General features: G+C 50.8%; 1 protein-coding gene across 4 annotated transcripts in view; it reads right to left on the bottom strand.

Annotated features, from left to right (window-relative positions):
- Positions 1-25,096, bottom strand: part of SLC1A7 (solute carrier family 1 member 7) — a 54,967-nt gene extending 29,871 nt beyond the window's left edge. For 3 of the 4 annotated variants that reach the window (XR_013401839.1, XM_015139967.3, XM_077956532.1), the window contains exons 1-2: positions 24,773-25,096; positions 16,594-16,673 (exon numbers count right to left, since the gene is read on the bottom strand). Coding sequence is in view for 3 of the 4 variants with exons in the window: in XM_015139967.3 (XP_014995453.3) it covers positions 16,594-16,673; positions 24,773-24,949 (257 nt within the window). In the remaining variant the exon portion in view is untranslated. The remainder of the gene's footprint in view (positions 1-16,593; positions 16,674-24,772) is intronic. The other variant, XM_015139952.3, reaches the window with a different exon arrangement.
- Positions 25,097-26,129: the final 1,033 nt, after the last annotated feature.

Genomic DNA, 26,129 nt, shown 5'->3' with positions numbered 1-26,129 from the left:
ATGTGGGAGGGAGTGTAAGTTCTAGACAGAGCGAGAGGGACCCCTGACTGCACCCTGGGGCCCCCATTGGCTCTGGACAGGAGAGCACCCATGGACGAAATGGAGAGAATCCTGGGACCCAAGTCGTTCTGTGCTGGAGCCTCCCTCCCTCCCCACATATGGCGGAAGGGAGAGGTGAACAGCCGCGGGAACTGCTGGTGACAACTGGCAGCATAGGTCAGCCTCCCCCAGAGTGCCAGGGCCATGGCAGGTGAGGGCAGAGGCCAAGAAGAACGGGGGCTGGGCATGCAGAGGGCCTAGCTTCCACAGCCCTCACAGGCACAGAAAGGAGGTGTAAGGCCCTGCCCTTTGGCTTTTTGAGGAGTTCCTCCCTGCTGAGGCTCCTCAAGGTCCCAGGCTTCAGGACCAAGCTGTTAAAGGTGACTTTTCTGAGAACTTGCAGCTGGTGCCCAGTGGTGGTGGGAGACCAGGTCGCACGGACGGGCACGGAAACAAGCTAACTCTATAGGAAATGTAACCGTTATCTTTGGGTGTTATAAATAATTTTCATTTTGTTTTGAATAGTCCTTCACATTCTCTATTCTTTCTAGATTGAGCCCGTCTTCTTGTGTGATGGAGAAGACACCTCCCGGAGGACCCAGCAGCCTCAGAAGCCATCATCTCTCTGGGACTTTACTGTTCCCCAGACACCTGAACACCCAGCTCACTGGATCCTTCAACAACCTTCCGAGTGAGGCGCTGTGGAGTTCCACTGCGAGCCACATTTGTAATTTAGAATTTTCTAGTAGTCACATTAAAAAGTGAAAAGAAACAGGTGAAACTAGTTTTTTGGTGAAATTAAGTTTAATACATCATTTAACCTCGTTTATCCCAAATATTATCATTTCAATGTGTCATCAATATAAAAATTTTTAGGCCAGGAGCGGTGGCTCACGCCTATAATCCCAACACTTTGGGAGGCCTAGGTGGGTGGATCACCTAAGGTCAGGAGTTCAGGACCAGCCTGACCCACATGGTGAAATCCCATATCTACTAAAAATACAAAATTAGCTGGGTGTGGTGGCGCATGCCTGTAATCCTAGCTACTCGGGAGGCTGAGGCAGGAGAATCGTTTGAACCCGGGAGGCAGAGGTTGCAGTGAGCCGAGGCTGTGCTGTCGCACTCCAGCCTGAGCAACGAGAATGAAACTCCGTTTAAAAAAAAAAATTATACTACTTCAGGTTTTAAATTTTAACTTAAATTAATTAAATAAAATTAAAAGTTCAGTTCCTCAGTTGCACTGCCCGCATTTTGGGTCTCAGTAGCCTCCTCTGACTCATGGCTGTTGTATTGGACAGCCCAATACAATAGTTCTGAGTTACAGACGTGGAAAATGGAGCACAGGGAGGTGGAGGCAACTGGTGAGGCCCCCCAGTTGGTGAACCATAGCGTCAAGATTGGAACAGGGATTTCTGGTTCAGGACCTTGTGGCGTTCCCCCTCCCACAGTGCCTCTCTGTGGTACAGATCTGGTTTTACTCTGGTGGTGGGGGAAAAGATCTGGTTTGGGCTATGATTTTATTTTTTATTAATTCTTTGAGACAGGGTTTCACTCTGTTGCCTAGGCTGGGGCTCAGTGGCACGATCACGGCTCACTGCAGCCTTGACCTCCTAGGCTCAAACGATTCTCCCACCTCAGCCTCCCAAGTAACTGGGACTATAGGCACTCAACACCATGCCTGGCTAATTTTTTAAAATTTTTAGTAGAGATGGGGTCTCTTGATGATGCCCAATCTGGTCTTGAACTCCTGAGTCCAAATGATCTTCCTGTCTTGACCTCCCAAAGTGCTGGGATTACAGGTGTGAGCCACCCAGCCCAGCCAACTATGATTTTAATGTGATTCAGCCCATGTAAAGCCTTTTTAGTTCAATCTCAGCGTTCACAGCCTGCCTGTGGTAATGAGCCTCAGATTTGTGGTGGGGAGTTTCCCATTGTTGGAGGCATCCAAGTGGATCCTTGATGGCCACCTGTTGAGATACTGGATGGAGGCTTCCAGATAGAGTGGGGGGTTCCATGAGGATGACTTCAAACATTCCTTGTGGCTCTGTGATTTATGGTGAGGGGAGAATAGGCAACCACCTCTCTCCCACTCCAGGCTTGGCTGGGTGCTCCTGGGAGCACCTGAGGTGTTTGAGGGCCCCAGGGAAGAGCCTCTGGGAGTCTGGAGGCCTGGAACTCCCTCCTAAACCATCTGGCCACCACTCAGAGCCCAGGGATTGTGGATCAAGAGATTGCAGTGATTAGAGACATTAACCGGCAGAGGCAGTGGGGAGGCCCAGCCTGTCTCAATCTGGTAATTGTTCCCCTTGCAGGGGTGGGGGAAGGGAGGCGGTGGCTGCCAGGCTCCCCATGGAGGGAGAAAAAGGCCGCTGACTGACCCTCCCCTGGTTCTCCCAACCCCCAAGGTGGGACTCCTGACCCCATCTCACACTGGGAGGTGCTGAGCAGCTCTGCCATTTGCCAAGAGCTGGTTGCAAAGGTGAGGGATTAGAAACCACGCCCCAGGAAGTCGAAGTCGAAGTCGCACCTCCCTGCAGAGAGAGCCAAGAGAGCCTGCAGGCTGCCGGCTGCAGGGTGCCTCTCCCCCAGTTTTAAGTCCTCCAGTGACTCCCCATTGCCCTCCGCAACCATCCCAGCTCCTTCCCTGCCCTGGGTCCAGTGTGGCTGGGCCATTCTCCTCCTCGTCCACTCTGCTCCTGGAAGTACCTTTGCACCGGATTTTCCTCTCGCCTGGAACTCTCCATCATCCACCATCCCTTCCCTGACCCCAGCCCAATGTCCCCAACCCTGGGTCAGCTTAGACATCACTGCCTCTGGGAAGCCTTCCCTGACTGCAGTCATCTCACCCACTTCCCCAGGGCAACCTGTGCTTCCCAGTTTGTTACGGACCACCCTGCCAGTGGGCTCAACCCGAATCCCCAGGGCCTGACCCAGTGCCTGGCACAGGACGGGCTGGCAGGGAGTGCCGGGAGCCCAGTCCCCACCTGCTTCTCCTTTCCTGTCCTCTAGACGCAGCTCAGCTCTGAAGTCTCCACTTAGGCACCACCGCCCTCTGAAGGCCTCGCTGAACCCTTAGGCAAGACAAGGAAGCTCTCGTGAGTAAGCATCCCTCACTCGCTGGGAGACCTTGGGCATTTAACTGAGCCTTGGTGTGCCTCTGTTTCCACTGAGGATGAATGGGGATGATGCTGGTTTGCTGTGAGGTCGAACCTTGGTTTGGAGTGGCGCCTGGCATGTGATAAGTATGCACTGCATTTCAATTGTTAGAATTTCCTCTGTCGTCTGTGGCCACCTGCCCCAGCAGACTGGAACTCCTCCAACTGTGTACCTAGTTTGGCTCTAGGTCCTCAGAACCCAAGGTGTGGCACAGGCCTGGGTGCGGGGTTGCTGATGTGTGTGATGCTAAACCAGGGTGACATTCTAGATCAGACTTGAAAAGGACGGCTTGTGTGCCCTGGTGACTGAGCAGCCATTGAAGGTTTCCTGAAAACAGATCACCAGTACCAGCCTTGGTCCCCCTGATGGGCTTAGGGGAATGCCCGTGGCGTTGTGTGTCTGTGTGACATCGAGACAGTTAGCACCAGAAATCTGGGAAGAGATGGGAGCTTGGTGAAGGGACAAGGAGCCAAATGACTGTCCTGGGCAGTAGAAATGGGTGTCTAGAGGTGAGCCTCAGGACTCTGCTTTTGGCCCTCTCCTTTCTGGTCATTTTAATCAATGGCTTGGCCAAGGCCCCCGACAGCATGTGGAGCAGATTTGTAGAGGACAGGAAGCTGGGAGGAACAGCTAATGTGTTGGATGAGGGAGTTGGGAATCCAAGCAGACCCCAGCAGGCTGGGACCATGGGCCAATTCTGACACAATGAGCCTGAACACAGACATGTGTTGGGCCACACTTGGCTTCCACAGCTTGGAGTGCACAAACACCGGGGTGGGAGGGGGAGGCCGAGCCGTGGCTGCACACGTTGGGAGGGGACTTTGGGTTTTGCTTGCTGCCAGCTAGTGAGTCACCTGGGACGTGGGGCTGCCAAAGGGCTGGTGGGCCCCCCGCCTGTGGCTTCAGAAGCCCGGGGGCTGGTGGAGGCTGCTGCAGACCTGCCTTGACTCACTGGGAAAGGGACGGGGTGGGGTGTGTGTGTCCTGTAGAGGGCAGCTGGGGTAGGTAGCAGGTGACAGAGGCACGTGCCTGGTTGGGGGGAGCAGCTGGGGGGCTGGAGGGCAGGTGCTATGTGGTCCAGAGCACAGCAGACCTGGGAATGCTGGGGACGACGGGAAAAGCCCTAGGGCTCTCAGCTCAGCGCCAGGAATAACTTTCGGCAGAGCTGTCCTGCTCTGGCAGGAACTACCTTGAAAAGTGGTGACCTCCCAGTCACTGGAGGTGTGCAAGCAACTTGCTAAAGTCACACAGTAAGTGGGTTCAAGCCCTACTCTGCTAGCATGACAGCATCCAGTCACAACCTCCTGGCACTGGGAAGACCTGAGGGACAGTGAGGAGCCCCAAGCCCTGCAGCCAAGTCCTTGGGCTCTGGCCTCGGCTGACCCAGCCGCAGAGGCTCTCCCCAGCTGGCCCTGGGACGCAGCTGCAGGAAGTCCACCAGACAGGCCGCAGGAAGGAGGCTTTGGGGGTTTGTGGGCAAGAGGGGTCCCTTCAGTCCACCTGAGCATCATGGCTTACTCTTCCTTTCCCCTGAGCAGAAGGCAGGCCCAGCAGCTGACAGCCAGTACCATGCCCATTAGCGCCAGCTCCAAGTCATGCTTCCCAGACGGCTCTGCCAAAGCCCCACGCTCAAGCCGACTCCTCCTGAGGTCTGAGGCAGCATGCCCAGACTCCCACTTAGCTAAAGTCTGGGCCATCTGGTCTCAGCACCCCCTCCCAAGGGCAGAAATTCCTCCACCACCTCTGCTTGCATATCTCAGAGGACAGAGAACTCACTACCTTCTGAGTCAGCCCCTCCACTATGAGCTGGTGATGCTTATTAGGAAGTCCTTCCTGGTGTCACAGTGAAATCTGCCTCCGGGGAAGAGCATTGGGCCACATTGGGCCCAGCCAGCCCTCTGGAGCCACATGGACCAAACCTCTTTGCCTCCACCTTGATTTCCATGGAGGGAAGGTGGGAGAGAGGGCGGGGCTCAGAGCATGGGCAGTGGGTGCTGCTACCCTGGCATGCCCTGCTGTCCTCTGAAGGTCCCTCCTTCCCAGGCCTGGGTGCCAAGAGGGCGCTCCACTGGGACCTGTGCAAATGACAGTCTTGAACTGGATCAAAAGCAAAAGCTGGAGGAGCCACAGCTGCAGCCCTCAGAGCTCACCGTCAGACTTCCAGCCATTCTCAACCATTCCCCACCAAGAAGGCTGCATTCCCTAAAGTAATCAGGGCCAGGGCCAGTTTCCAACTCCACGTGAGCTGAACCTCTCACCCCTTCCTTGCCCATGTGGCAAAGACCGTCAGGAGTCAGGGAAATTCAGGTCTCCTGCCTCCTCTCCCTGCACCAGCAGGGTCCCTGGAGTCCGCCCCGCACAGGGCGCGGGCGGGGCCATCCTGTGGGCCTCTCTCCAGCGCGGTGGTTCTCCACAGAGAAGGGCGGCAGCACAATAAAACCTCGCCCACCTCCCCAGGTTCTGAGATATGTGCTCACCCTGCCCGGTGTTGAACATTTGCTCTGGGTGCTGTGGGGCTCAGAAGTGAACGAGGTGGGTCTGTGTTCTTCATGGCACTCTGGCCAGCAGGTGGGGAGACCTGCAGCAGAGCAACACCAACCCGGGGGTGGGGGTGGCTGTGACTGAGCGGCCAGAGCAGGGCCAGCCCCCCGGGCATCGGGCTGGGCCTCCCAGAGGAGGGCACAGCTGGACGGAGCCTCGAAGGCCAAGCAGGAATTCTCTAACTGGAAGGGAGTGAGAGCGTGGAAGTCTGTGGTGCAGGATACAGCCTGGGAGTTTTTCGGAGTCACCAGGCTAGAGGTCTGACCCCACCCGCAGCCCGCAGCGGGCCACGTTTCCCCTCTTGATGAGTAAGGCAAATCATCTGACTGGGCAGGAGGGCCAAATGCAGGTCCCAGGGCTCACACCAGAAGGTTCCGTGGAGCTCGCCGAACTGTGGCTGCCCCGTGACTCGGGGGGCAGCGTCTGAAGCGCAGGCTGTGCCGGTTTGGCCCTCTGGCCACCCGCTCCTCTGCCTCCTCCCGCTCACGGCCTGTCCTGGGGAGTCCGGGCAGCCCCCTGCACACTGGCTCCCAAACCAGACTTTGACGGCTGCTTGGCCCAGGCCCATTTCCAATAAGTTAGAATGTGGGTGTTGGGGAATTTTCTGCCAAACTAGAGTTCCTCAGGAAGGGGAGAAGGGAGTGTTGAGTTTCTTTGGCCAAACATGATTTCCTAATTCTAAGAAAAATCAGTTTAAAGTCCTTACAAGAAATAGGAAGGAAAACAATACATACACAATACAACACACACACACACACACAACACAGCTTCACAGACAAACCCACACCCACACTTGGCTGTCTTTGCTGTGATGTGGAGCTCACAGAACACTCTACCATGCGCAGCCCTAGTGAATCACAAACACATGGATTCAGTTTCCCCTGAACGACGCCTGGTTTAAGAAACTGAAGAATGAGGGGAGAGAAGGGTTTGGCAAAAAGCAAGCGGAGAATTGGAGGCTCTAGCTGGATCCAGATGCTGGTCTGACCTACCCCTAATTCCTTGTGTCAAGCTTGTCTGAGGATGTGTGAAAACAAGGCTCAGTTGACTTCCCAAGGTTAGGTGCAAACTCTAGCCTCAGTGGAATGGGGCCATAAAGGGCCACACACACACACACACACACGCACACACAAACACACACGCACGCAAAAACACACACACAGCACCTGCTGGGACCTGCTTTGTAAATTAGCAGACAGCACTGTGCCTATTTTATGGCTGAGTCTAAGAGGGTGAACTCAAGATGAACCCACAGTTCTGGGGCAGAGCAGCTCCCCCAAGAGTCTAGCGGCCTCCCAAGTGTCTTGTGACAGGAAAGGCGCTTTGCAAACTCTGTGCCTCCCGAGTGGGACAGTGAAACAGGATCACCAAGGTGAAGGTGCAGCGTGGAAATTCTTATGGCATCATGTTGGGGGAAAACCAAAGCAAGCAGGCTACAGATTTATTTTTGGGGAAGATACTTTTTGGGTTACACTGTAAGTTGAAAGCAAAAAGGATTGGGGTAGTGACAAGTGGCCTGCTGTGGGGAGAATGGGAAAGTAAGGCCCCCAGGCCCTAAAGGCTTGACTTTTCTAAATAAAGATGTAGTTGGCATGACGTTAGTGAACTGTGGCAGCACATGGAAGAGAGCTGAGGAGGGCAAACCCATGGGAAGACAGGACCTGCACATGGGCAAACCCCAGTGCAGGTCCTGTCTAGACGATTCGTTCCTATACTAATGTAATGTGAGGCAGAATTTTCTAATTTTTGTCCAAGGCTTCTCTGTTCGTGGGTGGACAGAGCAAGTTCCCCTGCAGGCAATTTTATTTTGCAAAGAATCTTTGAGCAGCAAATGTCGGATGAGAAGGCAGCACTGTCCGGGGAAGGGAGGTGCTGTTGTGGTTTGATGGAAACCCCCTCCTTGAGAATTTGACATCTGCAGAGTTATGGAAAACTGTGCCCATTTGCACCAGAGGATCAGGGCCTTCTGAGAGGAAAAAGACTAAGACCTGAGCCCTGGTTCCCTGTGATTTGAAGTTAGCACCAGGGTTCGCTAGAGTCCCCCCAGCCGAGATGGCCTGGCACTCAAGGCCCCCAAAATGAACCCAGTAGGAGGGAAATGGGAATTGGGGCTCAACTCCCAGGGAACTGATCTCAGGACATGACTGAGGCTGCTTTAGGAACAATTATCGAGCACTTTGGGGTGACTTGGGGTGACCTAGGGGTCTGGAGGCATCTGTGGCCTGAGCAGCGTTGTGCACGTGCAAGGGGCAGTGTGCAGACTTCCACCAGACCACGAAGGACCTGCGTTCCACAGGGCCACCACGTGGAGGGAACCAGAGCAGCAGAGCTGGTGGCAGGACCCCATGTTCCGGCTCTGTTTACACCAGAAGCTTCCACTGAATGAAATAAGCTGACTGTGGCCATGGAGTGGAGGCCTCCAGAGGGAGACACTGGGCTTCCTGCTTGTATAGGGGAGTAGGACCATATTCAGTGTATTCAGTTTCAATAAAGCAAAAACCAAGTATAATTAATTTTGCCCTTGGAAATCTCTTAAGTTGCCCATAGAGTCTAGGAGGTATAGTTTTGTGTACATTCATTCAAGACAGTTTTCCTTCCAGCCTTGCAGTGGGTTGCTGTTTCTTTAAGCAAACACCAGATGAGACCGTCCGCATACACTTAGAGGCCTGATCTAAAACACCGCCCCTCTGCAGGCCCTGGAAACTCCCTGGCTTCAGGGAGGTGCTCACTGTGTGGCAGGTTCTTGGGCACTGAGGCCAGTGGAGGCAATTCAGGCCCTCCTCTCTCGTGGCCCTCACCTGGGGCAGAGCCCTTGGAAGGAGGAGTCTCTTGTCTCATTTAAATGATTTTCTCCCTTTTTCAGAGCACATGTAATTGAATTCACTTAAGTTAAATGCACACATGATGGGACTCCACTATAAGGCGGGGGTGGTGGGGAGGGCTGAAATAAACTGAAAATGGCAAACCTGGGGTTACACTGGGTTATACAATTAAATAATTAAATGGCCCCACTAGCAAGCAGATTTAACCAGTGGGTTCCCTGCATGGTGAGCCCATAGAGAGCCTCTAGCCAGACCCTGCAGATGACTGTCCTCGCTGGCAGGTGTCTTGATCTCTGGGAATGAATAAATGGGTATTTGTCATATTTGATTGCCCCTTATTAGCATCGGGGGACAGACCCAACCCGCTCTGGGGCCCAGACAGTTGGGCTTCTGATCCCATCAGCCAAGGACCTCACCCTGCATCTGGTGAATTCACCAGAAAGAATAAGAACAAACTTTATGGAGAAGAAATCGCAGTGGCAGAATTAGCAATGTGGAGAGGATGATTTCTTCTCTGTTATCCAAAATGTTTGTAATTTGCTTATCTAATTTTTTTTTTTTATGAGACAAGGTCTTGCTTTGCTGCCCAGACTGGAGTACAATGGCATTAACATGGCTCACTGCAGCCTCAACCTTCTGGGCTCAAGCAATCCTCCCACCTCAGCCTCCCAAGTAGCCAGGACTACAGGTGCCCACCATCATGCCTGGCTGATTTTAAAAGCTTTTTTTTTTTTTTTTTTTTTTTTTTTTGTAGAGATGGGGTCTGTCTCACTATGTTGCCAGGGCTTTATCTAATTTTTTAAAACATGAAAACATCTTTAAAGGTCAGCTCCTAACTGTCTTCCAGGGCCCATTCAAATGCTGGTGGTGAGGCTTTCCCTGAACTCTGCTGCTGCTGCCCTCCGCCACTTCTTACTCATTGAAAATGTATTGATCAGGCACCGGCAGTAGCAGGCCCTGTACGGGGCAATGAGAAATCAGATGAAAGGGAGAGAGTTATATTCTTCAGAATTACTTTTACAGTAAGGGAGCAGTCCTTGTTCAGAAGAAATTTCTTGATGAGCTACTTGGACAGAAGCTGAGCAGAGGCTCCACCCAACCCAAGCCGGCTCCAGGGAGAGAGGTGAGCAGAAGTGACTTCCGAAAGACATCCAGCTGCTCTGGGGACAGAGGAAGAGAGAAGGAAGGATCCAGGAGAGAGAAGGAAGTGGACACGCACTCAGGTGACCCTGACGACCTGAGCCCTGGTGTATCCTCCTCCCCCAGTGTGGCAGTGCCTGTGACTTCTATGAGAACATGACAAGGTGGTGGGATGTCTCCCTGTGGTTATGTGGTAGAAGACTTTGACTCAGAAGACTGGCGAGGACAGGGCTTCCCGCTGGCCTCGATGACCTATAGTGCTACGCTGTGAGCCGCCTGTGGAGACGGCTTGGGCAGGGAGCTGTAGGCAGCCTCTAGGACCTGAGTGGCTCCACAGCACAGCTGTCAATGCTGGGCCCTCAGGCAGCAGCCACGGGGAATCACTTCTGTCCATACCTGAGGGAGCACGGAGGCAGATTCTCCCTGGTTGGGCCTCCGGATGAGAACAGAGCCAGAGGACACCTCGATTGCAGCCTGAGACTCTGAGTTAAGGACTCAGCCAAGCCTGCCCAGACTGCTGACCTAGGGACTGAGGCAACCATGAAGTATGTTTATGTCACTAAGTTTGTGATAATTTGTTACACAGCAATGGTAACAAATACACAGATATACACACAGAGGACCAGGAGACAGCTGAAGGTACTACTTGGAGCAAGGAATGCTCATGTGAATGGGAAGTTGATGAAGGCTGCTTGGTTGTAGGAGTGAAGGGCAGAGAAAAGCAAGAGGCAGTAAGAATAGGAATTGGGCCAGGTGCGGTGGCTCACGCCTGTAATCCCAGCACTTTGAAAGGCCAAGGCAGGAGGATTCCTCGAGCCCAGGAATTCGAGACCAGCCTTGGCAACATAGTGAGATCCCCATCTCTACCCAAAATTTAAAAAAATTAGCTGGGCATGGTGGCGTGTGCCTGTAGTCCTAGCTCCTTGGGAGGCTAAGTCGGGAGGATCGATTGAGGCCAGGAGTTCAAAGTTACAGTGAGCCGTGGTCATGCCACTGCACTTCAGCCTGAGGACAGAGCGAGACCCTGTCTCAATTTAAAAAAAAAAAAAAGAAAAAGAATAGGAATTCATGACAGAGAAGGAGGCTTTGACTGCCATGGCACAAGAAATGGCTCTGGGCGCCAGGTGAGTGCATCATGGAGAGGCGCGGGACCTGGCCAGTGCCCCCATGGAGGCCCTGTGGGTGTGCAGGTATGCACGACTCCAGTGAAGCAGGGCATGCTGCACGGTCTGTACTGGTGTTGAGGGAGCACCCGGGTGTGCTTCAGTCAAGGGTGGCTTTCCAGGTCAGGGGACAGGTGAGCTGCCGCTGCTAATTAGAACCATGAAGATGGAAGAGGCCATCCAAGGGGCTTCCTGCTGAGAGCAGGGACAGAGGTGGCCACGGGCTGGGGGAGCATTCATGACACATCTGAGGAGCCTGGTGATGCTTTAATAAGTTATAAAAACATGGGACATCTGCCAGGCATGGTGGCTCATGTATGTAATCCTAGCACTTTGGGAGGCCGAGGTGGGTGGATCACCTGAGGTCAGGAGTTTGAGACCAGCCTGGCCAACGTGGTGAAACCCCGTCTCTACTAAGAAATCAAAAATTTGCCAGTCGTGGTGGTGCGTGCCTGTAATCCCAGCTACTTGGGCGGCTGAGGCAGGAGAATTGCTTGAACCTGGGAGGCGGAGACTGCAGTGAGCTGAGATCACACCACTGCACTCCAGCCTAGGCAACACAGTGAGACTCTGTCTCAAAAAAAAAAAAAAAAAAAGAAAAAGAAAAGGAAAAAGAAGAAAGAAAAACATGGGACATCCATAATGTACCAGGAGCCATGCTGGGTCTTCACGTACATTCTCTTATTTACTTTTCATAATAGCCCTGTGAGGGAGGTATTATTCCCACTTTATAGATAAGGACACTGAGGCTCAGATGCTAAAAGGCTTGTTTACGTCTGCACGTCTAGAGAGTGACTCCAAAGCCCTGTTCCTGCCCTGTAGCCTTTGCAGATTTCAGCCACCCTCGCCCATGCTGCCTGCTCCCCTGCCACATTGTGACAGATGAAGCCACCACTGGTCAAGCGTGGGCTGCACTCAGCTGGACTGAAGCCCACCTGTCTGAGGAGGGACTTGGGCCAGAGGCTGGGCCGGAGAAATTCTAGAAAAAAGGAGCCCACAGCTGGAAGATGCCAGATTATGGGAAGAGTGACTGAACTTGGCTCCAACCCTCCTGGCCCCATTGCCCTCCCACTGGGCCTCCCTTCTCCAGAGCAAGGTGTGTCTATGACCCCTCCATCGCAGCCCAGGGGCCTTTCAGCCCTCACGTCCACCCTTGCAGTCACCCACACTTCTTTACACCTCACCACCTCCCTTTGCTTGTTGTTTAGCTCTCCAGCCTCTGAACGAATCTGTCACGCTGAGTACCTGGCAGAGGTCAGTGTGAAAGACAGAGGAGTCAATGACCTGATCCCCTCCTGGGATCTCAGACAAAAACAAAGATGCACACGACCCTGCCCACAGAGCAGGCCACGCCACCGGCCTGACCCCTCAACAGGGGCACTTCTTGTTCAGTGAGATGAGTGCCTCTCCCACATAGGGATGCTAGTTTGTTTGCTCACATAGACGTCACTAGTGGACTAAAAAATGCCTGTCCCCCATTGTGTGGCATGCCAGCTGCGACCGCGAGGTCACTGAGCTAACGACACTCAGCTCATGTAGGTCACACACAGCGTCAGCCTTGGAGACAGGTCATCATCTATTTTACCAACCAGCGGGGAGGTGAAAGGACTTCCCACACAGAACCTTGAGACAGGTCTTGAATACAGAGTGAGACTTTAAATGAAAAGAGGGTGTGCATGGCAGGGGCTGGGCAGGAACAGGAGTGTGGAGACAGACCCCTGTGGCATGCTGCGGGACTAATGGGTGACCAGCCTCGTTCCAGGGCTTGGTGTGGGGAAAGGGTGGTTGTTTGTCCTGGAGAGAAGGTGGGAACAGATGTCATGGGAGCCAGGCTTTGAGGCCCAGACCTGCAGGTGGTTAGAACTGGAAGCTGGTGAGCCCAAATGTAACCCCTGCCCTCCCGCCACTGCCCTGTAGCCAGGTCACACTGCAGAAAACCTTGCCTTCCTGGGTCACCGCGTGGAGCCCCTGGGGATGGGAGTACCACAGCCTCCTGCTGGGCTCCTCTGACCCCAGGACAATCAGGAGGTTTAAAATCCTCAGAACACTTTTGGAGCTCTGAAAGCAAACCTCTGCTTGGACCCTTTGGGGTTCTGGTTCAGTCAGCTCAGGGTCAGGCCTGACATCTGAATTTTTCAAAGCGGCTCTGGTGATTTTGCCCTGCGCTGAGTAACAACCTCACACAAGAGTGGCTGTTCCTCAAAGGCAGGGACACCCAGCCCTGGGCTGGCCAAGAGCAAGAGCTCAGGGGACAGTGTGGATGGACTCCTGGCCAGCATGGATAATAGGCCAGTTTGAGGCCAAAGGAGAGAGAGTTCAGGAATGAGGGGTTTTAGGGCTCAGAAATGCGTCATATTTCCCCCATGAAGGTTTAATTCTCCCTTCATAGGAAAATGTTAAAGCAGTTCCATTTCTCAGTGACACGGTTGCTCTGCACCAGTCCAAACTCTATAACAAACAAATGAAATGTATGAACACGTCCTGGCTTTTCTCAACTTAATACCACATGCATTTCCAGCCAAGAGAACACTGAGTCTGGTGGAGGGAGACCAGGCATTTGAGAGCCAGAAAGTGGAGAGCTGGACGGGCCTTTGTTGCTGGGTAAAGAAGCCCAGGGTTGGGGCCTCACCTCAGATCGCATGATCGCTTGTGGAGGAGGCAGGTTGAGGACCCAGGCCTCTGACTTCTGAACAGGATTTTTGTGTTTTGTTTTGAGTGCCTTGTCCAAGGCCACACAGGTAATACATAGCAAGGCCAGGCTGTGTGATTCCAGGGTCCACACAACGGCCTCTAAGGTGCTTCTGTTCTGAGAGAGAGGCAACGCCCAGGCAGTTAGGACAGTCAGCAGGAAAGGGCAAACAGAGCTGCTGCCAAGGGTCCTAGCTTCCTCTACCAGTGCACTTATTTAGCTGTTCAGTGATTGTCTATGTTCCTGTCAGTCTTCCCAGCAGTCTGTGAACACCATAAGATAGTCTCTCCAGAGACAGACAATCTCTCCATCATCTCTGTGTCTGTAGCACCCAGCACAGGGCCAAGTGTCCAGAAAGCACAATGCATGATTGCTGGATCCATTCATTAATTCACTTGATCAGTATTAATAAGCACCTACTATGTGCCTGGCACTTGGCTAGGTGCTGACAACACAGAGTTAAATCTAGGCAGAGTAGCCTCGTTAACTTTGCAAAGCTGACAGCCCAATGGGAGATAAAGAAACTAATCAACAAGTGAATGCATGTAGAATGACAATATATGATACAGGAACAGGGTACAGTGAGGGAGAGCCAGGGTGGCGTGAAGGGGATAGTGGGGACAGCCTTCCTAAGAAGATGATGTGCAAGTTGAGATGGAAAAAAAGAGGAGGAAGAAGAGGTATAAGATGTTGGGGAAGCGTGTTCCAGAGGAAGGAACAGCATGTGTGGGGGCCCTGAGGTGGTAAGGGCTTGGTCTGCTTAGGGAACTCGAGGCTGGTGGGGACTGGAGTGTGTGACACGGAATGAGGTGGGATGGGCAGGGCAGATCACGCAGGGCCTCCTAGACCAGGTTAATGGTCTGCAGATTGAGTCTACATGTCATGGAAGCCGTTGAAGGTAAATGAGGGGCACGGCCCAATCTACTTTTCTCGAGATCCTTCTAGCCACTGGGTGGAATGGATGGGAGGGGACAAGAAGTGAGGCGAGGAGACCAGTGAGGTGACAGTGGAGTCCGGATGTGAGAAGAGAGTGCCTTGGCCTGTAGGGTGGGGAGGAAGCTCCATTCTTCGACTGAGTAGGCAGAATCCGCTGGAGCTGCAGATGGGGCTGTGGGGTTGAGAGAAAGGGGATAGCCAACGACAGGCCTGATGGAAGACCTGGGTGATGGAGCTGCCATTTGCGGACAAGAAGAAAACAGGAAAAGGAGGCAGTTTGCTGGGTAAAACTTCAAGTTGGTGACATTAAACTTGAAGTGTGGCTGGGCACGGTGGCTCATGCCTATAATCCCAGCACTTTGGGAGGCTGAGGCAGGTGGATTGCTGGAGCTCAGGAGTTTGAGACTAGCCTGGGCAACATGGTGAGGCCCAGCCTCTACAAAAAATACAAAAAAGTCACCAGGTGTGGTGATGCGCGCCTGTGGTCCCAGTTACTTGGGGGGCTGAGGTGGGAGGATCACTTGAACCCAGGAAACCAAGGCTGCAGTAAGCTGAGATTGTGTCACTGCACTCTAGCCTGGGCGACAGAGCAAGATCCTGTCTCAAACAAAACAAAACTTGAAATGTTTGTGAAACATCCAAGTGGAGATGTCAAATAGGCAGTTGGCTAATGAAGCGTGGAGCTCAGAGGAGAGGTCTGGGAAGATCTCCATCTGGGGGCATTGGGCTTGTAGGTGGTACATTAAAGCTATGAAATTAGATGAGAAAAGGCTGGAGAAACTGAACATTTGGAGATTGAGTAGAAGGAGAGAGGCCAGGATGGATGGGCAGAAAGCAGGCAAAAAGTTAGGAGAGTGTGAGTCCACAGGGAAGGGCATTTCATGAGGGCAAGAGTAATCAGCTGCACCCGTGGCTGTGGAGAGGCCATGTGGAGGAACCGGACGTGTCGTACAGATTCAGCAATATACAGGACTGCTGACCCTGACAGATGCACTGGCTCAGTGAATGACTCCAAAGATGTAGCAAGAGGAGACAGTCACTAGAGTGAGTTGAGGAGTCAGGGAAGGCTTCCTGAGGGAGGTAGCATTTCAGCAGAGCCTTGAAGGCTGAGTCCTGAGAGATTTAAATGCTGCTTGCAAAGGCCTCTGTGCAGAAAATACAAAGCGCCCTTGGCCTGGGGATTATCTCCACTTCACAAAGGGGAGAGGGCCGAGGAGCTGGCTCACTGCTCAGCAGCAGGGAGGCCGGGAGGCAGAGCCCATGCAGAGGCTCATCCTCTTTCCTGTCTGCAGAGGAGTCCTGGAAGATGAAGATTTCTCATGGCCTCAGAGCAAAGGTTCTTAGACACCAACTGGAGCAGCCACTCGTTATACATCTGGAAAACTCAAAGCCTGGACAGGGATAAGGTTGCTCAAGGTCACCCTAGCACATCAGTGAAAGGGACCAAGTGATCTCCTATGATTTCTGTGGCCCGCACCCTACTGGGTGAGGTCTGAATTCTTCAGCCTGGTGTTCAAGGTCTTTCATGACTGGGGAAGAGCTCACCCTCCAAATTCATCTCCCACTGTCCCTCTCTTGTCCCAAGTCCCAACCTTCTGAGTGCTCAGATACACAAGCATATAGTCTTCATGAAAACCCTTCAAAGTAGGTGGTGTTGTTCCCATTTTACAGATGAGGAAACTGAGGCGTAGAGAGGTGAGATAATGTGTCCAAAGTTACACAGCCGAGCCAGGATATGATCACTGGAATATCATCAGAGTTAGTTCTCTTTTCTCCAGGCCTTGCTGCGTCACCATGAACAGCCCCTCCTCTGGGAAGTCATCCCTCAATTCCCTGGCCTTGAGTTATCTTGGAGTCACGTCATGTCCTTTGACTCCAAATCACCTGTTCTGCCCACGAAAAATTCTACTGGATGGAACCAACAACTGGGGCCACTAAATGACTCAGAAGCCAGCAGCCCACAGCACCACCCATAAAGGCTCTGAAGTCACACTCCTCCCACGGCCTGTGGTTGCTGTTCAGCCACCCACAGCAGGAGCAGGGCAGCAACAGAAGCCATCCTCTCCCCTCCTGGTTCCAGACCGCCTGGCCGAAACTCCGCTCTCACCTGGAGACCACCAGTGGAAGGATCATCATCTTCAGCATCCTCATCAGGAGCTCTCCAGGGAACTGGAAGTAACTAATTTCCTGAAAACACAGTAAGAACTGGGGTTATAGCAAGAGATGTAGACTGCACAGTGGTTCCATTCTTCACAGTCTTTGAAGCACTATCCCGTCTGACTCCCCTGTCTAGCACATGGCAGCAGAGTCCATGGAGAAAGAAATGGCTTTGGAGCCACAGAACTGGGTTCCAATCCTGGTAAACACCCCCCCCCCCACCACCACCACCAATCCACCACAAGCTGTGTGGCCTTAAGCATCTTCTGTGACCACTCTGAGTTTTTGTGTTTTTCTCGTCTATAACATGAGGGTAATAACTACAGTAGTCCCTACTTATTCTCAGGGAACGTGTTCCGAGACTGCCAGTGGATGCCTGAAACCACAGAGACTGAACCTATGGATTTTTTTTGCCTATATGTACATACCTACGATAAAATGTAATTCATAAATCAGACACAGTAAGAGATTAACAGTAACTAATAATCAAATGGAGCGATTAGAAGATACTGTAATAAAAGTTATGTGAATGTGGTCTCTCTTAAAATTGCTTACAGTACTGTTCTCACCCATTTTCAGACCACTGGTAACTGAAATCATAGAAAGTGAAACAGTGGATAAGGGGGGACTACTCTGCCTCACTGGGTCATTGGGGGACTTAAACGGGAGAATGCATGCAAGCACTTAGCACAGCGCCTGGATGACAGTAAATGTTCGATAATCCTGTGAATAACAGCTCTCCTCCCATCTGCACCACGCATCTGGCCTAGCCATGGAATAAAATCTCTCTCGTGTAACAGATGGCAAGTGATGAGAGGACAGAGCCGAGTACTGCTCACGCGTTCATTCAACCCGCATCACGCCAGGCATCATGGTGAGCACCCCAACATGAACTAGGCAGGGTTCCTGCCCCGAGAAATCCCCAGCCTAGCTGGTGAGGAGACCCACTCCTAAGCAGACCATGGCCTTCTTGCAAGTCAGTTTCTCCATCTGTTTTGGGTCCATTCTCTAGCGCTTCTCCCCGAAAATGCTGAGAGAGAGGATCAGATTGAACGGGTGCGACACCATGCAGTAGAAACAGCCCCCTTTAGCAGAGTTCTTAGGCCTGACTCCTTCCTAGGCCGCTGGCTCCAGCCTGTCCACGGATCTTTGACTAAGGAGCCAATTCCTTGCCCAATAAGCTGTCGCCCAAGTAACAGTCACGTGACCAGGACCTGCTACCTGAAGCAGAAGGGCTGCTAAGCCCAGTTGAATCTGACTTTCAGATAACAACATGTAATTCATTCTTATACTTAAAAAAAAAAAAAAATTGCTGTTTATCTGAAACTCCAGTTTATCTGGGTGTGCTGTTTTTAAAAAATTTTTTAACTTAATTCAGTTTTGCTACTCTGGCAACTCTGGCATGGGGCCACTTTCTTCAGAGGGTGAGGTTGTGGGTGAGGCAGGCAAATGGACTTTCAAACATCATCCAAGTTAAATTGTTGTACTTGCAACTTTTTTTTTTTTTTTTAACCAAAGCCAAACATACTTGGTTAATGATCTGATGCTTTAAAAACCTCCAAATCATCGAATGTTGGTGCTGTGAGGGGACTCTTGAGATCTTCTAGCCCAGCCCACTCATGTGATAGATGAGGAAGCTGAACCGCAAAAGGGAGGTGACGGGCCCACCCAATGTTAACCGCAGCACAGGACCAGGAATCAGGCCTCCTAGTCCTGTACTGCTACCATTTCCAATGCACCAGAAAATCTGCTTTTTAAAGAAATATACCCATCATGACTCTCCCTCTCTCTCTTTCTCTCTCTCTCTCTCTCTCTATATATATATACATATATATATTTTAAGACAGAGTCTTGCTCTGTTGCCAGGCTGGAGTGCAGTGCAGTGGTGCCATCTTGGCTCACTGCAACCTCTGCCTCCCAGGTTCAAGCAATTCCCCTGCCTCAGCCTCCCAAGTAGCTGGGACTACATGTGCCACCATGCCCGGCTAATTTTTTGTATTTTAGTAGAGACGGGGTTTCACCATGTTGACCAGGATGGTCTCAATCTCCTGACCTTGTGATCCGCCCTCCTCAGCCTCCCAAAGTGCTAGGATTACAGGCGTGAGCCACACACCCTGCCAACGATATATTTTTAATTAACTTTAGTCCACATATATATATATATATTTTTTTCTTTTATATTTTGACACAGGGCCTCGTTCTGTCACCCAGGCAGGAGTGCAGTGGTGCGATCTTGGCTCACTGCAACCTCCACCTCCTGGGCTCAAGCAATCTTCACACCTCAGGCTCCCGAGTAGCTGAGACCACAGATGTGTGCCACCAAGCCCAGCTAATTTTTGTATTCTTTGTAGAGACAGGGTCTCACTACGTTGCCGAGACTGGTCTCAAACTCCTGGACTCAAGCAGTCCTCCCAGCTCAGCCTCCCAAAGTGCTGGGATTATAGGCGTGAGCCACTGCGCCTGGCACCCGCATGTATTCTTTACATTAAAAGTGCTCTAATAGTCAGGCTCGGTGGCTCATGCCTGTAATCCCAGCACTCTGAGACGCCAAGGTAGGTGGATCACTTGAGGTTAAGAGTTTGAGACCAGCCCAGCCAACATGGCAAAACCCCATCTCTACTAAAAATACAAAAATTAGTTGGGCATGGTGGTGTGTGTCTGTAGTCCCAGCTACTCAGGAGGCTGAGGCACAAGATTCGCTTGAACCCGGGAGGCAGGGGTTGCAGTGAGCTGAGATCGCGCCACTGCACTCCAGCCTGGGCGACAGAGGGACACTCTATCTTAAAAAAATAAAAATAAGGGCCGGGCGCGGTGGCTCAAGCCTGTAATCCCAGCACTTTGGGAGGCCGAGACGGGCGGATCACAAGGTCAGGAGATCGAGACCATCCTGGCTAACACGGTGAAACCCCGTCTCTACTAAAAAATACAAAAAAACCTAGCTGGGCGAGGTGGCGGGCGTCTGTAGTCCCAGCTACTAGGGAGGCTGAGGCAGGAGAATGGCGTGAACCCGGGAGGCGGAGCTTGCAGTGAGCTGAGATCCGGCCACTGCACTCCAGTCTGGGCGACAAAGCGAGACTCTGTCTCAACAACAACAAAAAAAAAAATAAATAAAAATAAAAATAAATAAATAAATAAATAAAACAGTGCTCTACTGATAAAAAGACAGCTTTTTCCTTATCTCTCTCTATCCCTATCTCACAACTTACCAGTAGTGAACACGCTCAATTCTTCTAGCTGTTTCCCATAGTATCAGTATTTCTAGATAATATGGTCATAATGCTATTTCTTGATTCGTCATTTTGACATCTATCAACTTCCCTGCCATGAGTGATGAAAACTTAGTTCTTACTCCCTTTCTCTCCACCTATTTCACCATTATATTTATATCAATTTTTAGGTAAATCAATAGTCAAGATTTACAATGTTTTGATCGTCAAACAGTGCTTACCGTTGAGCCAAGTAATGTACTACAACCATGCCTTCTTGCTTGTAGCCTACAGTTAATTGACTGATTTTTATTTGTCTTGCTTTCTGTGAATCACCCACTAATTTCTTCCAAACATTTTAACATGTCTACTAAACTACCTAACGATAGTATTTTCTGCTCTCTCAAGCAGATAGTATTTTCTGCTCTCTCTTTTATCCTGCCTGGGACCTTGGTCCGTGAGCTCTCCACCTTCCTGCTCCAGTTTGGACTGACTGCTCTCTAGGCCCAGTGCTTGTCATGGTTCCCTTCTTGATTGTCATTCTGGGACTTATCCTTTAGAGGGCCCCCTGTTTCTGGGATCCCTTGTCTTCTTGGTTTACTTCCTTGTTTTGCTGAAACATCTCCTTTGGTAGCTTTCTGAGTAATAGTGGGTGGGAGATAAACTTTTCTGAGTCCTTACATGAGTAAAAATGCCTTTATTCTACCTTTACCTCTGATAATAGCATATGTGAGATACTTCGTTGGAAATAATTTCCCCTCAGGTTTGGAAGATGTTTCTCGTTTGTTTTCTAGCTTCCAGTTTGCTTAAGGTGTTCAAAGCTATTCTGATTTCCTGTTCCTTAAATGATGTTGGTTTTATTCCACCAGAACCATCCAAAGATCATCTGTTTATCTCCACTTTTTGGTAATTTCATGGTGATGGGCCATAGTATGGGGTTTTCTTTCTTTTTTAAACAAAATTGACAGTGCTATGCTTACCTTTCACTTCTGAGAAACTGCTTAGATTCTCTGCAAACTGTTTCTCCTCTATTTTTCTTCTGTTAGCTCTCTCTCTAAAAGTGTCATTAGGTAGCCGGACATTGAACATTCTAATTTTCTTATGTTTTCTTTTCTATTTTCATTTCTTTTTGTTCCAGTTTCTGGGAGATTTCTACAACTTTATCCCAGTTATTGACATTAATGGGTTTTTTTTTGGAGATGGGGGTCTCACGCCATGTTTCCCAGGCTGGTCTTGAACTCCTGGGCTCAGGCAATCCACCCGCCTTGGCCTCCCAAAGTGCTAGGATTACAGGTGTGAGCCACCAGGTCTAGCCAAAGTTTTTCTATTAATATATAATATTTTTACATATTTATGGGGTACAGTTGGTATATTGTTACATACACTGTATAATGTTCAAATCAGGGTATTCAGGGTCTCCAACACTTTGAGTATTTATCCTTTCTGTGTATTGGGCAGCTACTCACATTTTTATCTTAGTTCTTCTATTTTTAATTTCCCCAGATTCTTTTTTGTTCTCTGATTGTTCCTTCTTTTTGCATCCCCTCTGTTGTACGGTAACTGTATCTTCACTGCGGAAAGCTTAAGAGGAGATTTACAAAGCTTCCTTCTCCTCCCCGCCTTGTCTCTGATTCATTAGAGACCCCCTTTTCTCTTTGTTTTCTCATTAGAGACCCCCTTTTCTCTTCGTTTACTCTGTTTCACGTTAGCAGTCTCCTCACGTTGCTGGTGGCGTGGCTTTCAGCTCATATGTAAGTTTGAAGCGCTGAACTTCTGCGTATATGAGTGGGGCTTGTCAACTGACGGCCGTCAGGGCAGGGCGACAGGTGCTGATCTGGCTTTTTCACTGGGGCTGTGTGGGATGGTAGAGGAGTCTCCTTTATAGCAGAATTTAGAGATCTTTTCTCTGAGGCTTCAGTGAGAGAAGTCTCTTCCTGCCTTTGCCTGAGGAATGACATGGTGCCTAAGCTCAGCTGACAGCGATCTGAAACTGTGCTGGGGACCCCATTCAGATGAAAATGTCTGCTAATTAGTTTGAAGTAGGTACCTCAGCATGGCCCTCTCCCCAACACACACAGGGGTGGCCCAATACCCCCAAGTCCAGCTTCTCTGGTTCTTCGGGGCAGGCAGTGGGGTGGAGATGGGTGGATGAGTTCCCCAACTGAACTGGAAGGTCCCTAGGGGTCTAACTGCTCTGGTTACAAAATTCCAAACCATGCCCGGGCTTTCAACCCCAGCCTCACCCTGCCTAGTGCAGCATCTTGCTCTTTTATGTCCTGGAGTCTACAAGGCAAACTGGCTTGGTATCGACTTCCACAGACTGACTAAGATTCCAGCTTTCTGTGAACAAGGTCATAAGCTCCACCCACCTCCGTATTGTCTAATTTGTTGTAGCCTCTCGATTTCTTTTCTCAACTGTCTCCTTTTATATTCCCTTTATTCTTGGTGGTTTTATCTTTTAAAAATCCCATTACTAAAATGTTAGTGGAATTCTAGGAAGGAGGGAAAAAAATGGATACAACTGTAATTTACCATGGTTTAACTGAAGTCTCAAAATGCTCAGTATTTTTAAATGAGATACTCATATCCCAAGACAAAATCCTGTGATTTTGTAAATTCTTTTCAAAAATAGAACATTCTACCATTTTCCAAATTGTTTATGATTTTTGCCTGTTGCATAAGCTTACAAAACAAGAAGGGTTTAGTTTCTGAGTCACAGGCAAAGAGATCAAACAGAGAAATCCCAGATTTCAAAGTAAGATGCTGAGAAAGCCAGTTCCTGCCGAATAATTGTTCTAAGCCTCTACATCCTTCCTTCAATTTATCTGGCAGGTTAATCCAGACCGGAATACATTTGCATTTCCAAACAGATGGGAAAGGCAGCTTTGGCAAAGGAGGCCCCAGATGAGTTTGGCTTTTAATAATAGGCATTCCAATTTGTTTTCACAAAATAATCTTCCTGCAGGAGATATATTTTTGTTGCTGAGGAAAATTAAAGAGAACAGATTGCAGATTTTTTGTTCCATTGCCAGTTTAATGCAGCAAATAGTTGAGCGTTCTCTCTGTGCCTGACACAGGGCTAGGCTCAGGTTTTGGTTAAAAACAAACAAACAAACCCATATGTTGTTCAGCAGTGTGCAGCTTGGTGGGAGAAAGAGACACCCACATAGCCAGCTCTGAAGCCAGGTGGCCAGCAGTGGGGTTACAGTTACTTTTCATCAGCTATGGGAGATGAGATGGTTCCTGATGTAGACAGGACTTTAACAGGTAGATAAGGGAGAGAGGGGGAGTAACATGTAGTAAGCACCTACTGTATGCTGGGCACTAATGAATCCTTGGTTTATTCCTCATAACAATTCCAGTAGACATATACTGCCCCATATCCCATTTTACAGATAAGGAAACTGAGGCCCAGGGAGGAGAGAGGATATTGCCCAGCCATTTGCCAGCAGAGTCAAAGTTCAGGGTTTCTCTGCCTCCAGAGTCCACACCTCTTTCTAAATAACTGCTCGAGGCTTAACAGGGTCACCATAGTCGTGGCTCAGTTCTCCAGGAGTGGGTGTTTTCCTTTTAATGGAAGACAAAGTCTCATGCCTGACGCCAGTTGTAGAGACAGCGTTAGACCTTAGTGAGCAGGGAAGAGGACTTTCTGGGAATAGGGACTCTTCCAGGAGCCCATTGACAAAGGCTGTCTCCTTGACCACACTTTAGATAGTCTCCTCTGAGCCCTCTTTTCCACTGGGCTTTGTCCTTGGGCCTTGTCTTTGGCCTGCATAGTCCAACTGTAGCAAAAGTCCTGCCGAGTCAGTTTAGTGAGGATCCTGATACTGGATCAGATTCCCCATCCCAGATCAATGTCTGGTCACCCTGGCCTGCCTTCAGCAAGAATCCCCCTACCCTGATGTCTCCTGCAGCCATTTGCCGTCCCCGACCCCCTCCCTCTGTTCACTGGCTGTAAATCTCCAGCCGGCTTTGTTGTCTTTGTGGTTGGGTCCCATCTCTCTCCCCAGGAGGTCTTGACACCTACCCCCACCACAATAGTCCTGCATACAACCTTCCTTACCAGTTTCACAAGTGGCAGAGGATTTTTTCTTTAACACCATGGGAATGTCCCTCCCTCTTCTGTAAGAGATGGGGGCTGACAGGGAAAGGGGCTCTTTCCCAGGCAAAGCAGCTTCCCCATGGCAGTTACACAGGCTGGAAACCTGGGACCTGGCTCTCCTTCCTGTCCCCCAGCCCACATCCCATCAGCCCCCACATCCTGAAGCTTCTCCTTTTGAAAACAGTTCTCACGTCTATCCCTTTTATCTGCACTACCAGGTCTCCCTCAAGCTGCCCCTTACTTGGCCCCCTGCCTGCCTTGATACCATCCCCTCTCCACTCAGCACCTGAGGGGTCTCCCAAGCTCCAACTGGCCTGTCGCTCTTCTGCCCAAAAGCATCTCATGGTTGTTGCAAGCCCACGCATGGCAATGGGACTTATGGGCCAGCTGGCCTCTGTGCTCCGGCCCCTGCACCTGGCACCTGCTGTCACCTCTGCCTAGAGCGCCCTTCCTGGATCTCTTGTCATTTGAGCAGCCTTTAGGTGTTCTCTGGTGCCTGTTTGAACTCACACAAGACCCCCCTCTTTCCCCGCCACAACTCTTGGCCCTGTGTTTGTCGTCGTGAGGCACCCTTGCCTCTTCTCACCTGGTGGTGCTAGGTTTGTAATCACTCCCCAGCCACGTGACTGGTTCCTCCCTCTAGTCCTGCAAAGTGTTTATCACACCCATGTTACTGATGAGAAAACTGGGACCCAGAGGAGCAAAGGGACTCACACACTGTCATGGCACCAGGGAGCTGTGACACGAGAATGTGACCCCAGATCCCTCAGGCCCACACACCCCTCCTGGACGGGGACCCCGAGATGCTCCGGGTGGCTGACCTGTGGTGAGAGGTGCCGGGTCCTCAGGAAGAAGCCGAGGAGGCAGCCCACAATGACAGACAGCACAGACAGGATGAGTAGTCCATTCCGCCTGCACACGTCCCTCCCCCGCGCCAAGATGGCATGCAGCACCATGGCAAGCCTGGCCTGCTGGCAAGGGGCACAGCACCATTCCATGCACAAGAGGCCGGCCGGGGGCACAGGGTCTGGGCTGAGGGCTCTAGCCCCTCAGTAGGCAGGTGGTCAGAGTTGCTTAACACCAGTCGCCAGCCCCACGGCCAGGCCTGTGTGGCCGCCCTAGAGGGAAGCCACAATCCTATTACCAGCTGCATCATTAGGAGCTGGGAGCAGATTAGGGCCTGGGAAATTAGAGCAGACCACGTGGTCTGGGAGTTCAGCCCTCAAAGCCAAGCGTTCCTTTTAAACAGTTGAGTGGACCAGGTACTGGGAGGAACAAGAGGAACATTCGCTTGCTTGGTTTGATCTTTACCCCGCTTCCTTCCAGAAAGAATCGAAAACAAGACAGTAAGACATCAGTTATCCTCTACATTAATTAAGCATTTGCTGTGCCCCAGGTGCCATTCTAGAAGAAAGTTACATGTACTGGCATATTTAATCCTAACACCAATCCCAAGAAATAAGTACTATCAATATCACCATTTTACAGATAAAGAAACTGAGGTGAGTGAGTGCATGTGCTGTGGGCCAGGCCTGTGCTGGCTGCCTTACCTCTGCTAATCATAGGGAATCGTCCCAAAGACCCCAGGGTTTCCACCTTCATTTTTCAGAAAGGGAGGCTGAGACCCCAGGAGCCAGTCCCTTGGCCATGGTCACAGAGATCAGAAGTCGGGGCCAGGCCAGTCTGTTTCCACCACATGAGCAGGCAGGTAGGTTCAAGGGTGCTTGGCAGTATTGCGGGGAATGTAGATTCGAGTCCAGGGGACCTGAGTTCAAAGGTGGGCTGTGCCACTCACCGGGAAACAGAACATAGATGCTTCAGGGCTGTTTCAAGCCTGGTGCTGGGCACCCTGCAGGCTCTCTGGACCTATTATTTTTTACAGATGACAGAGCCCAAGAGACTTGCATTCAGGTCCCAGCTCTGCCACTTACTAGCTGTGTGACCTCAGACAAGCATTTCATCTCACTGTGCCTCAGTTTCTCCATCTACTTTGTTAGAGATGATAACAGCATCTACTTTGTTAGAGCTGGTACAAGATTCCACCCAGAGGGTATTTGGAAGCGCAGTGTGAACCCTGGCGTGCTGAACAGGGGAACAGACTCTTAGGGTCATTATCACACTTAGTGCTTTGGAGAAAGAGTGTCTTTTTGCTATTTCTTGTGGCCTGGCCTGCCCTGT

The sequence above is a fragment of the Macaca mulatta genome, chromosome 1, assembly GCF_049350105.2.
Source record: "Macaca mulatta isolate MMU2019108-1 chromosome 1, T2T-MMU8v2.0, whole genome shotgun sequence".
Taxonomy (NCBI): domain Eukaryota; kingdom Metazoa; phylum Chordata; class Mammalia; order Primates; family Cercopithecidae; genus Macaca; species Macaca mulatta.
Note: the sequence above shows the minus strand (reverse complement) of the source record. Positions and strands in the feature narration are given on the sequence as shown.